General features: G+C 40.6%; 1 protein-coding gene across 1 annotated transcript; it reads right to left on the minus strand.

Moving 5' to 3' along the window:
* Positions 1 to 1100: 1100 nt before the first annotated feature.
* On the minus strand, positions 1101 to 4960 carry LOC136942396 (uncharacterized). The gene is made up of 11 exons (XM_067235285.1): positions 4803 to 4960; positions 4554 to 4647; positions 3707 to 3833; positions 3395 to 3606; positions 3035 to 3152; positions 2859 to 2950; positions 2561 to 2678; positions 2355 to 2459; positions 2061 to 2246; positions 1788 to 1967; positions 1101 to 1657 (listed from the first exon to the last, which is right to left on the minus strand). The coding sequence occupies exons 1-11, from the start codon at positions 4859 to 4861 to the stop codon at positions 1419 to 1421; spliced, it is 1530 nt and encodes a 509-aa protein (XP_067091386.1). The 5' UTR covers positions 4862 to 4960; the 3' UTR covers positions 1101 to 1418.
* Between the last annotated feature and the right edge of the window lie 8655 nt (positions 4961 to 13615).

The raw sequence follows: 13615 nt of genomic DNA on the forward strand, positions 1-13615 counted from the left end.
GACAAAGTCTTTTTAAAATCCAAATCTGCCATTGCAGTGAGGTATCTTTCCAAGTATAGATTCCAAGACCATTCATAATCTAAATAGACTACCATCAGTGGTCAAAGTCAAATTATGTTTCGGTGGCACATAGTCCTGGTTTAGCACAAACAATATCAGGGTGCAGACCCACTTGTGCATTTGTTTATCCCCAAACTTAAAAGATGATTAGTTGCTCTGCGTAAGACATGGTCTAAACAGACCGCGCTAGGGTTAGGGGTTTGTTGTCCTTGGTGGTACATGTTTGTGGCTTGCCTTGACGAATATTTTGGACTAGTAAAAACTTTTTTTCATATGGCCTTACCTCTAAGCCAGATAGAGGCTCATCAGCGCCACATTGAAATGTTCATTTTCCAAATCTAAAATGTGTCTTGTACTCCAATGTATGCTGCTACCGGGCTGAAAATGTGCATGTTGCTCCATTGAGACATTCCATGCAGAGTGTGACAAAAACATTCAAAACTTGAATATAATATAAAATAAAAAGTATGAAAAAAATACATGCCATAATGGAGGTGTTGAAGAGGTAATCAATATTAGCATTAAATTCCCTAGTTGGCAATGGAGTAGTATTCTAAATGAGATGACGCATCGAGGGATTAGCCTACCCATGAGACTTTAGGTGTATTCGACTTCATGCAGCGCCGACAGCCGGCTGCCTTGAATCTGAGAATACCATTGGCTGCTTCAAGTCAGCCGGGCTGCAGGCGACGCCGGCGCTGCCTGAAGTCGAACGCATATATTACACACAGAACTTGATCCTCATCCAGACTCGGATTTTCACTAATGGTCACTAATCAATATTAACGTGTGTGGTAGCCTAAATATTGAGATGATAATTGTCTCGAGTTATACAGAGTTAAATCCGAATTTTTCAAAAACAATCTGGATAATTTAAATATATGATGAATAAATATATGATGAATAATAAATGAATAATTTATCCCCATAATTTCCCAATTGCCCAATCTGCCAGCCAACATAAGGTGAGTCCAACCACGCATGTCAATGTATGTAAAAAATAATACCAAAGTTTATTGAACAGAAAAACAAGACTGAGTTAGTGAAAATAAAACCAAAACCTGGTAGCCGCTGGCCCTCCCCGCAATGGGAAGGCGGAGCCAGCGCGCTCCCTTACCTAACAGTGAATCTAAAACAAAAACCCGAAAACGTTAGCTAGGTCACCAACTCACCCATGTTATAAGTTAAGTGTTATGTTCTACCACTCATTTACAAATAATGCTCTGTGCTCTGCTGCAGTCATGCTCTGGAGAGAGAGATCAAAGGGAGAGAACACATAGTATACATCACAGTATATCAAGTTAGGTCTCAGGTGATTACAGCTGTGACTGAGTGATTCAAATCCAAGTGACTTGAGTTCAATTCTCTGCATCCTCCTCCTCATCACTATCATCGTCATCCGAGCTGTTGCCACGTTGCCAGTCCATGTCTTCCTCCATTTCCCTGTCCTCCTCTTCCACCAGTCTGTTACTTGGTTTGAGAGTGCATCTGTAGGTGCCTGCTATGGTCTGCTGTTGGAGTCTCAGGTCTTGCAGTCTTCTCTTTAGTGCACTGATGAGGCCCTTGGACCCCTCCTCGGTTAATCCATTTGGCAATCCTGGAAATGTTGTTAATTGATGTTGAAATTATTTTACCGAAGACTATACTAGCAGGATTGGTTTCCACTTAAATAGTTTGACCTATAAATTTGAAAGTGCATGTAGCCAGATAATTTGATTTACACTTACTTCCTGTCTGTGTGCTCACTAAAACAGTGCCCATCAGTGTCTGGACCTTTGCCACTGAGTCCTTGAGGTACTGGCAGTGCTGCAGCATCTCCTTCACAAGGATCTGCTTTTCCTCTTTTATTCGTGAGGCAAGCATTACGTGGTCAAAGAGTTTCTTCTTTGTGAGGATGTCCACAACGTCTGTAAAGGAATAAAAACATTTGACATTAATAAACAAATTACTATTAATTGACATTTTATATGCATACTTAAAGTTAAATCTTGATGCAACACCTGTGTTCTGTTCCTGCCAAGGCCAGATCATGCTCTCTGCAGCTTTGTTAGAGAGTTTCTGCACAACTAAGTCTGTGTCCACAAGGTCACCATCAGGCTGTTGGTTGTATCTCTGGATGTCTTCCAGCAACCGTTTCTTTTCCTGGGCTATCTTTTGAGTTATTTTCTGTCGCCTTTTGTTGCGATCTGCAAATACAGTAAAAACAATAGTACGTAAAAAGAGCTGCCATGGTAATGAAGATATCAGTATAGCCTAAGATTTATCCGCATTAGTTATGTTTACACTATACATACCATTCTGTCTGTAAAGGTAGTGCTTTTTCTGACAAATGCTCACAAAGAGTGCTTCGATTGTGATCTGCAAATTTTGAGCATCAACAGGACCAGGTGCTGCACTTCCTTGATTAAAGATAACATAAATAAACTTTTAACATTTAAGCTACAGATATGCATTACAACCAAGTGACTGAGAGTGTTTATATATTAAGTATTTTTCTTACTGCTACTGGCCCACTGCTTGACATCAACAACCCATTGTTTCAGCATGTCATCACAGCAATGCAACTGCTCCTGCATTGTCTTCAGGCTCTCAGCTACATCCACAGTCTTCTCTACTGTCTGAAAACAGCAATACAGAAGTCTTTTAAACTACCAGAGGTCCTGTACCACTACAATGTCTACTAGGGGGTACTATAACAACGTGATGCATTTTGGGTATAATAAGTAAAAGTTAACTAAGTTTAAACGTTTAAATGTAACTGCTTTAAATAGTTAATCATCTTCAGTACGTGAACATACCTTCTTGAATCTGGAAGACAAGGCTATATGGAGGCCATTCTCTTTCCATTCATTCCACCCCATAGCATGGACAGTCAGCATGTCAGTTCTTACTGTGAAAAACAAAACAAAATCAAAATACAATTTTGTAAAACATGTACATTTGCAGGCTGGCAGGGGGAAATAAGCTTACAAACCTGACTTGGCCATATACTTGGTGGTAAGGGCACATCTGGAGAGAAAACTATTCACTTGCTCAACTTCTTCACCGAGAGTGGTGCCGGCACCCTCCTGGTTCCTTGCAGTCCACAGAATCTACAGGAAGAAGATAATGTGTAAAGCGGTGTGGACACACGATATTAAAGCATATCCTGAGATTACCAACTTTAGAGGGCAGCACTTAGGGGCTACAGAAAAACTTTAAACGCACTCCTAGGTTATTGTATGGGTCAGTCCAGACCACTGTGGTATGGCTATTGTCATTTATTATGGCATTTTACACTCAGTTTGCCACATCATACTCTAAAATGTAAAGGTCAAGTAGCTAAAAGCATCACCTCGCATTTTGTATTGTGGGCTTTGGCATGCATCACAGACAAGCAATGCCTCATTTCCTGAAGGGGTTGAAGATGAGTCAGGGCCTCTGACACTTTTGTCAAGTATGGCACATATCGGCAGGTCACATCCATGGCCAAAAATGTAGCACTCTGGAACTCTTTTTGGAGAAACATTGGATATGCAAAGATTTCTCCTCTATACATATTCAGACCTTTACAAAAAAGCACAATGCACATGAAAGAGGCATTAGATCATAATATAAATATATATTATTTATCTTTTTACTACTACTTAATCAGACCCATACCAACCTTTGAGAAGAAATCCATGTCTACACACAGCAATTTCCACACCTTCTTCATCCAACTTGTTGGCCCGCTTTGAAGTCTCTCTTGCTGCATTCCATTGGGAGTCACCACACATCGCTTTTCCTGCAGTCTACCAAAGTAAATCATTTGAACATGACAATAGTTAATTCAAGTACACTAGATTGCAGGACTGTTCACGCAAACTTTAACTGTCAAGATTCTGTCTTTTGATGAAGAAAGTGTTTTGACACTAAATGACAACACAACACCAGGCTTAGGTCTCAATCATGTCTCTCCCGGCTGTGAAGGCCGGAGGACCATCTTTTATAGGGCACAGGAATGTAAACATAGATAGTGACAGTCAGGCAGTAATGACGTTACAACAGTCTCAGAGAAAGAGATTCACAGCTCCCAACACATGACCACTCAGACTAGAGAGATCATAGTTGGCGCTCTCCTTGTAGTCATGACAAAGGACGTTTACCCAGTACTTTCTCCTGATCCCGAACATCTATTAACCCTGACACATAGACACAATCTACTCTTATTAATAGCAAGCTTACATGAGAACATACTAACTAGTATCCAATGACTAGTTCTATTGATTAGTGAATAATGTAAGCACACAGGAAATCGCAATTTCTTCCACACTTGGCCTGACCTATCTCACATTTGAAGGATAAAGCAATATGCAGTATGAATGTACTGTGCCCCCTGGATAAGAATCTAGTGCTGTATCCCCACCTGATCATAGACTCCCTACTCCAAAGGCAATCGTGTTTTCTACTTTAACTTTAATTAGTTACAAAATATTCCCAATAAATGTTGTTCAGAATAATGTAAAACTTACACTCTTGACAGTTCCCCGGACCTCCTCAACAAAACTGGACACCTCAGAGTCTCGGGCTAAAAACACTCCATCGAAGAACCCTGGCTCTTCACTCCTTTAAGACAATGTATTATGGACTACCTTTGTAATAGGACCTTTTATATATGTAGCACTTATCAAAAAAAACATTGACATTAACAGTGACATTAACAGCTGGACATACTGTATATTAACTACATTGGCTGTTTATAATGTGTGCACAGAACTCACTGGTTTGTTTTCTGGAACCTGTACAACATTCTGTTGCCATCCACAGAAACAGCCACCATTTCAGGGCTACAGGCTGGACAGACCAATGGCTCCTTTCCAAGAAGTTGGTTTTCTTCATAGTTGCAGTACACAAATTGCAGAAAACTTCTCTGAAATGCATCTGCATTCACTTTGCCAGTCTAAAGGAAAGAATATAATACAGCTTTCAAGAACGATAAACTACATATTTGCCTTTGTATGTTTTGTGTTTTTTATGCAACTTTTCAAATCCATAAGGATGCAAATGACTTTTGTGTGGTAAGGTCTTCAGTCTATTATCTGAAATATGTTCTACCTACTACAGCCACTTGTGGACCCTGAACTGCTTTTTACTTACTCTTCCATATTGCTTTGTTCTCTGGTCCAACATTGCTGTAAAGGCTTGTCTGGACATTCCTGGAGCTGCTGTCTTCATAGCCTCAAAGGAATGGAAGAGATCTTGGTGGAACAGTGTCTGTGCCTGCATGGTAGCGGGCCAGTAACCACTCTTTACAAAGTCACTGACTTCTGGAGCCCATTTCTGGTTGCAATGTTTTCATGTTAGCACCGGAACGTGAAGATCATAACGGCCTGAGAGCACATGAAAGGCAAATCAATAACATGAAACCAAAGTAATGTGTTATATATAAAAAAATCAACAGTTTAACAAGATCCTACCATTTATGCAAACCAGTATGATGGATCTACCAACAGAGACTGCTGCATCAGCGGTGTCACAGGAGCATATCCTTTGAGGTAGAGCTGTTGGCAGAACACAATCTGCAAGGCAAAGAACCATAAGGTATACAATTAAGAATGTTTGGGTTGTGAGTAATGACTTAAATAACACATTTCAATTTCAGATAAGAATGATCTGTTAAGAAAATTGTCAATCAATTGAAAAAGAAACGCCAACCTTGTTCACAAATGATGTATTTTCCATCATGGAGTGTCACAGACTCTGTTGGCAGTATGTAGCATTTGAAAAATCCATCCATGATGGTTTGCCTGTTGTGTAGAGTGTGGTGTTTATGTACCAAGCCATCACACTCAGCACAAAACCACTCTGAGGGCATACATTCCCCACAACGGATGACAGCTTCTTTCACGTGACAGTGATTGCATGTCATCTGGACGATGTTCTCAGCAGAAAGTAAATTGTCAAGGTTCTGTGGCCTCGCCTGTTGCCAACATTGTTGGACCTCTTTCTGCCTTTGACTCCAAGTGGACAATGGTGGCTGCTGAACAAAATCTTGCGATTCAATGTTCTTTGAGTCCTGTAGAAGGTCCTCAAGCTGCTGCATATTAAAATCTTCAAAAGGGAGGAGAAAAAAGAATAATATTATAACTTCAACATTGCCACAACACACTGTTGAAATACAGCATTTGGAACAAAAGATTAATCACCATGGTCTAGGTGTTGGCCATGGTCTAATGGCTGTGAAGAAGAAACATGTCCTCCTTCGTCTGGTCTTGATGTTGACTGCTTTCTAAGGGCTCGTGGGCGCTGGTGAACAATGTCCCCATTGTGGTCCCTCTTCTTCTAATGAACAGGTTTTGGTGATGCAGTCCTAGTTTTCTGTCTGTTCTTCTCTGTCTAGAATTACAACATGGTTTAAGAAAGGTTTACCAATATGGGAAATGCCTTCAGACTACTGACAGAAAAAGCAGTTAAAGTAGTGTATCTTATATGGACTGGTAAGAAGGAATACTGTTAACTATAGACAAAACAGAAGCTACTTTACCTCTTCTGTCTTGAGATGTTCAATAAATGTATCTGCACTCCTGAGCTCATCCTCCAATTCCATCAACTGCAAATCACTCATCATTGAGTTGAAAGAGCAGACAGACAAATGGGCAGATGGCGAGTGGGATGTTCCTTTGGGACACAAGAAAGTGCAATATTAGAACACTTTGAATACAAATAGTAGATAATAGACTCGGAAGTAGGGAGTCAGGTGGCTGAGCGGTGAGGGAATCGGGCTAGTAATCCGAAGGTTGCCAGTTCGATTCCCGGTCATGCAAACTGACGTTGTGTCCTTGGGCAAGGCACTTCACCCTACTTGCCTCGGGGGAATGTCCCTGTACTTACTGTAAGTCGCTCTGGATAAGAGCGTCTGCTAAATGACTAAATGTAAATGTAAATGTAAGTACAAGGAGGCCGGGAACGTAGCTACCAGGTTGTAAAAACAACGATCTGGCGGTGAGTGGAGGGCAAACCAGGGTATGTCACCGCAAGTTATTGGGAAACTGGACCGCAGGTGTGGATCTTGTGCAGGTAGGATGGACTGGATCACTGGAGCCTGGAGATGCACACAAACACAGACAAACAGAAAGACAGAAACAGAAAGACAGGCAGAGCCTGTGGATGGCGTAATACAGGTGACAGAGATAGGTGGACACAGGTATGTCCTGATAAATTATGAAATAGGCTACTGTAAGGCAAGGATATGGTGAGGTAATAAGGATATTCCAGAAAATGCGTGACTTGAGCTGCAAGTAAGAAAATATAAAAAATACAATACAATAAATGTCATACCTAGCAAGCTATGAGATGTAAAAAGGACCACGCCAGCAAAGATAAACATTGGTCTGAGTCCAATGAATGTGCACCGGTTCATGACCTTGCATGACATAATGTTAGACTAGCTAGCTAGCTAGCACAGTGTATTAGCCTATTTTTGCAGTTTACAAAGTCAATTAATTTATATTGGTGATGCAAAGCACCGGGCAATGTACGTCAAACATAATAACATTAAACCAACCTAAAAAACAATTTAAAAAAACTGTATAGGATAGTATCTTAAATATACGTTTACCTCATCGATAATAGCTTACCTTGTGTGTAATAATAAAATTACAATAATGTTGGATAATTTATAGGTTTTGATGTCAGTGCATTTGACATGCTTGCTTCCATGCGCTTAAAATTATGATTAAAATAAAATGATATTCCTCCCCCGCCGGATTTTTATTTCATTTTTTTTTTTTATGCATATAGACTACGTTTTTAGATCGGTTTATTTTGTATCAGTACATTTTATAAATAACTTTTATGTCATTTATAACGTTTATGTCTTGGATATAACAAAAAAAATCACGTTGAAAGCACATCGGCCGGATTTTTACGAAATCACCCGATTTATTTTGGTGACGTTTCGTAAAAATCCGAAAGCCACTCATCAAAATCTATGGGAGACCTAATGCGTCAAAATACGACGCCATATTTCACAATTTTCTACGGGAAAAGCCGAACATATTAACGTGGAAGTCAATGTGCGTCCCTAGGCGTCAAAAAACGACGAAAAAGGCGTCCCCCGGCGTCGGTATAGTGACGCCAAAGGGCTCTGCCCAAGCGTCAATATTTGATGAGTTGGGATGAGACTGGGTTGGACTGGGTTGTACGCGAGACACTACAAAAACATCTACACAGCTGTTTAGGAAGTCAAACGGCGACAGAACATGTTCGGCACTCCCCTTACTTAAATCAAAAGTCTATCTAACTACTAACCTGAACTTCATTGCCACAGCCTAAACTTTGTCAATCTGTTCATGAAAATAATTAATTTCAGCCTAAACCGTACAACGGAACGTTGAATCCAATTCAACCAACGCAATCGCTACCAAGACGAACACAGCAGTAGTCTAGTACTGTACCGTAGTAGTACAATTTACCGGGGCACCTTCTCCACACAGGGCTATATCGCATTTTGCGTTGTTACTGACACTGATCGCTACCAGCTAGCTTTTTATGAATGAGCGATTTTCCACTAAATAAATGTCAAGCTTATTTACGTTTTGGGGGGCATATTTTCAGTTAGCAGATGTTACTGTTTGAAGCGCGATTCCATCTTCTACTGCCGGTAACGTCGTAGAATAATCTTCAAAGGGGGTTCTTTATTAATGAATGAATGCAATGAGTAGGCTAAATGCCTGAAAATATCACGATAAGGGAAAAACTTAAAAGGACGTTTAAGTCATAGAGGTTAGGTAAATTTTTACACCGGTCTGACAAATTTATTCGTTTTGATTCAACGATGAGGCTGCATCTTGCAGGGGAAATGAGAAGACATCTATTTCATTATACACTTCACTCGTTGTAAATGAGCAGCAAAAAAAATGCTTTTAAATCTATGTAATCTTTATAAATAATAAGTATGCATTTTTATGTAAAATATACAGAAATATCAGTTGTAAAAATGTCATTCAAAAACGGACCCCTGTGCAACTCACGCAAGCAAGCACACCCTACAATTTCCCCAGAAATTGTACCCTCTCTAGTTGTAGCAAGTTTTAACAATGGTTGCACACACACATGACAGTTGTTTGTAGCGTTTATTTCCGTTATTTTAAAGCAAATTTAACCATTTTGTAATGATAGTTATTATGCTCATGGCATGACAAACAGCAAATGTTTACTCCTCGACAGGTCTGCAAACGCCTTTGTAAACCGAGATTTGTTAAAACGTTTGTTAACAAATGGTTTTAACAAATCGAGGCGACAAAGCGTTTGCTGACCTGTTGAGGAGTAAACATTTGGTTTCTTATATACTACAACAATACGTGGGAAGATCACAAATCAAACAGGTCGAAGCTGGAGCAGGCGCCATGTTGTCAGAGCTAGTGATGGGTCGTTCGCGAACGATCCGGCTCTAAGAGCCGGCTCTTGAAGGTGAACGTCGGGAGCTGGCTCGCATATCTGAAGAGCCGACTCTATTTTTAATAGATTAATACAGCCTATAAAAACTAAATGATTATGAAATAATGAATTTTAATTGTATTTAAAATAATTGACTAATTCAAAGAACAACGAAAAAATACTTGTAGGCTTAAAGGCGCACACGATCATCGTCTGTTCCTGTCAATCCTGCATGAGGGAGGGCCGAGCCAACTCACACAGTCAGAGTAGTCAAAACTCGGAGGAGAGCCATGACAAATCAATGCATTTTTAAAGATATGTGGTTACGGTCGAGTATGATTTCATTTCATAATTTAATCAAATTGTTTTCACACCTATCATAGTCAAATTCATTGTTAAAACATGTATTTTTTAAAGAGCCGTTAGGGAGCCAAAAGAGCCGGCTCTTTTTAGTGAGCTGAGCCATACGAGCCGGCTCACGAAAAAGAGCCGGAATGCCCATCACTAGTCAGAGCAATCAGCTGCACTTGCACTGGTGACGTCACTACATCTCCAAGGCAACATATCAACAACATCAATTCGTCTTCTGTCTGCTTCAGATACTTCTTTAAAACGGGAAGCGATTGCGGGGAGTTTGCGGACCTGTGCAAAAACCATATTGTTTTATGTTTTTTTAGGCAATTTAGGCTACTTTGTTGCCGAGCAGATGCCACGTTGTTAAGGTAAATGGCTACATCTCCAAGGCAACCGCTTGTTGGTAGGTCCGTAAAAACGTTTATTTACCTCTGCGAACTTTCAGGAGGTATATAAACGGATTTATTAACTTTTGAGAACGTCTTCTGGACCAATAGGAACAGCGTATTGGTCCAATTATTACACTAGTATATAAGAAACGTAATTATAGCCTAATATAATTTGTTATAATATCGTGGCGATATTAAAAAGACTAAGATGAGGTAGATGAGGAAGATGTGGTTATCATGTCTGATAACCACAATATGGTCGTTATATTGTTACAACTTTCGCTTGCCTGACAGCGCCACTCAGCACTTTTCATAGACAATTAATGGGGACGCCATCTTGGAAGACTAAAGTAGCTGTGTCTACTAATATATAAGTCTATGTTGTAGCGTGACAAATGACAATATAAGATGACTTGATAAAAAAAATACTAATGCATTTATTTCAGTTTTATACCGTTTCTGTTCAGGAGGGTTTTTTGTATTTATTTTAATTTTAAATTTTGCTGTGAGGTTGGGGGGACCGGCAGGGTGGCCATTCTCTGGAGGGTGGGGTTATTATTTATTGAAGTCTCTTGCTGCAGTTGTAAAACATTACTCAGCCTCCAGCATCTCTGTCTATACTCCCTAACCCCTGGCCCCCACGTGGCCACGCCCCTGCGTAGGCTGTACCCTAACCAGTTGCCTATGAGGCTATTCTTGAGATCTACTCAAGAAGACAGTCAATATCCGCGGTTTTCAAGCCATCTTTGAGAAAGTTTGAAAACAATGTTGCGGTTCATATGTATTGATTGTGGGAGGAAATTTTGGACTACATCTAAACCTCATGCGGCTGCTGCAGCATTTCTGCTTTGGCGTGACCTGCGCTGGGAGAGAGGGAAACAGCATGGATGGGGATAGTGTGTGGGCAGATGTGTCTTTATATAGGGTGAAATGGAATAAGAAATGCAATACAAAATGTCTGAAAGGGGTGTATTTATGTAAGTGTCCACATTGCCTCAATATCTTTGTGTCAATAAATCAAACAATTTTGACTGATATTTTTTTAAACCTAATTGGCTTCAAGGTGACATCATTCTGATGTACCATGCGCAATTTTATGCAATTTTACCTTGAAATGTCAACCGTTTCTTAACCTTTACATTTACATTTATGCATTTAGCAGACGCTTTTATCCAAAGTGACTTCCAAGAGAGAGCTTTACAAAAGAGCATAGGTCACTGATCATAACGAGATGAAACATGAAGCATACATTGTGGAAAACCAAATAAGTGCCAAAGGGAAGAACCATAAGAGCATGCAGTTAAACAAGTTACAATTGAACAACATGAAACTCCCCACAAGAGTGCAAGAGTTTACCTGTAGAAAAAACAATCAACAGTAAAATATTTCACAGCGAGTTCAAGAATTTGAAACCGTTACAAGAGCAACAAGTCTCTCAATACCTTTGTCCCAAAGCTGAACAAAGCTCATACTCTGCCCTTTCTACTCATACAATCTCAACAGTTGGTGTGTAGCAGAGAGGATGGAGAGACTGACTTGTGACCTTATGCTCATGAGTTCAAATCCCCATTCAGCCTATTGTTGTTGGCCAAACGTGAAGTAGTTTTGCTCTCTTGTTGTCCAACTCTCCATCTTCAACAGTGTACATGTTTATAATATTTTGCCATTTTGCAGAGGAACCCGTATCGCTGCTTGTAGCTATATTCATTTATATTTCACTATATTTCAATTTTTATAGTTCACTGCACCCCCAGTCAAAGCAGGCTGCATCCGGCCCTGTTTGGTATACAAAAAAAGGGCCGGTCTTGGGCCTGAAACTCCCGGGCTGAAAAGTGGCCCCACTCCGGCCCTGCCACAATCATACGTGTAGAGAACAGCAACCGACAATGCTGGCTGCAGTTGAAAAAGTCTAAAAACATAAACAGACAATTAATACGGGTCGGTCACATTTCACAGTCAATACAATTTGGGATCCGGATTCAGTCGGCACACATTACAGAATAAATAGTCCATTACATTTACATTACATTTAGTCATTTAGCAGACGCTCTTATCCAGAGCGACTTACAGTACAGTAAGTACAGGGACATTCCCCCGAAGCAAGTAGGGTGAAGTGCCTTGCCCAAGGACACAACGTCATTTGGTTTTCACAGCCGGGAATCGAACCAGCAACCTTCTGATTATTCCTAACCACTCAGCCATCTGACTCCCCTAGTCCATGGCACCAATGCACCCGTATCTATGCACATTCATCAGGGCAACACGGGAAAGTGAGCTACACGACTGCGGGCAGAGCATAACTCAAACCGTACCTGCCGCTCACGTCAGTTTGCGAGGAACACTACGCTTGTAGCCGGTACCCCACGGCAGCTACAATACCCAGCGGGTGCTTGTATACGGAAAGTCACGCAAACACTGGTACGCCACGGTTCGGTCAGCGTCTGCTCCTCCACACTATTAAACAAACATTTTAGTATCGTAACCCGCAGTTAAATCATAATCGAGAAGAAAAACGCTTCGACATACCTTCGTACTTCAAGAAGCACCCAGATCATGGCTTCATACCACCAGTGCCAGCAGCAGAGTGACCACATACTGGTGTAAGGACCCCAGGTGTCTATTTATATACGCCTACCTCTACGGTAACAGTGACGTCATTGGCACTGGAAAAGAGCGCGGAGAGGAGAGGGAGACTAAAAGAACCCAGTCCCATTCTGGTGCACAGGCTACAATCGTTTAGTTCTTAGAATTAGTTAAACTATTGTACTTTTGCTACTTTTTAATTTAAGATCCGTATATGTTTATTGTATGCACCTTCCTTCCACAGTAAATTCTGTGTCTGTGTAAACTTACATGGCCAATAAACCAAATTCTGATTCTCACAGTCACGTGAACTATGGCTACAGTGTGTTCCATGCAATAAGGAAGAAATCCATTGTATTTTGCCCTGCCCATTGTTATTGCCTCACCAGTTGCCATAAATATTTGTATGGGTGCGATGAGGGATCAAGGTGTACTTCCTGTTGCTTGTGTTGCGCTGGGTCACAACTCAGGTCAGTCAGACCGTCAGGAAGGAGGGGCTTAACTACTGCTTACATCCTGTGATCTCCCCAACAGTTTTTGTCAATGCTCCTAGGCTGAGAAAGCTAATGTCATTATTATTTGTATTATTAATATTATCAAATCATAGAACTACACAGATCAGTTTCGTATGCAACGTTGTGCACAGTTGATCTATTTTGTTGGGTATGTTGTCTGACGTGTTCCTACTGTTTTTCACCGTCTTGACATGAAGGCGGTGCACAGTGCTGTGTCTCCTGTTGACTGACAGATAAATTCTACAACAACAAGATGTATGGGAGGAGCATTTCCTGCAAAGGAAACTGACACGTCCCTCTTAAAATGAAAATTTG

Source organism: Osmerus mordax, chromosome 4 (assembly GCF_038355195.1).
Source record: "Osmerus mordax isolate fOsmMor3 chromosome 4, fOsmMor3.pri, whole genome shotgun sequence".
Lineage (NCBI taxonomy): Eukaryota > Metazoa > Chordata > Actinopteri > Osmeriformes > Osmeridae > Osmerus > Osmerus mordax.

Bases quoted from the DNA above. Each gene is read 5' to 3' on its own strand.
- LOC136942396 (XM_067235285.1), bottom strand. From the start codon at position 4,861: ATGGTGGCTGTTTCTGTGGATGGCAACAGAATGTTGTACAGGTTCCAG. The intron at 3,153-3,394 runs GTGATGCTTTTA...TTCTTCCTGTAG, and splicing joins CCCACAATACAAAATGCGAG to ATTCTGTGGACTGCAAGGAA. The intron at 2,460-2,560 runs GTAAGAAAAATA...TCTTTAATCAAG, and splicing joins CAAGCAGTGGGCCAGTAGCA to GAAGTGCAGCACCTGGTCCT.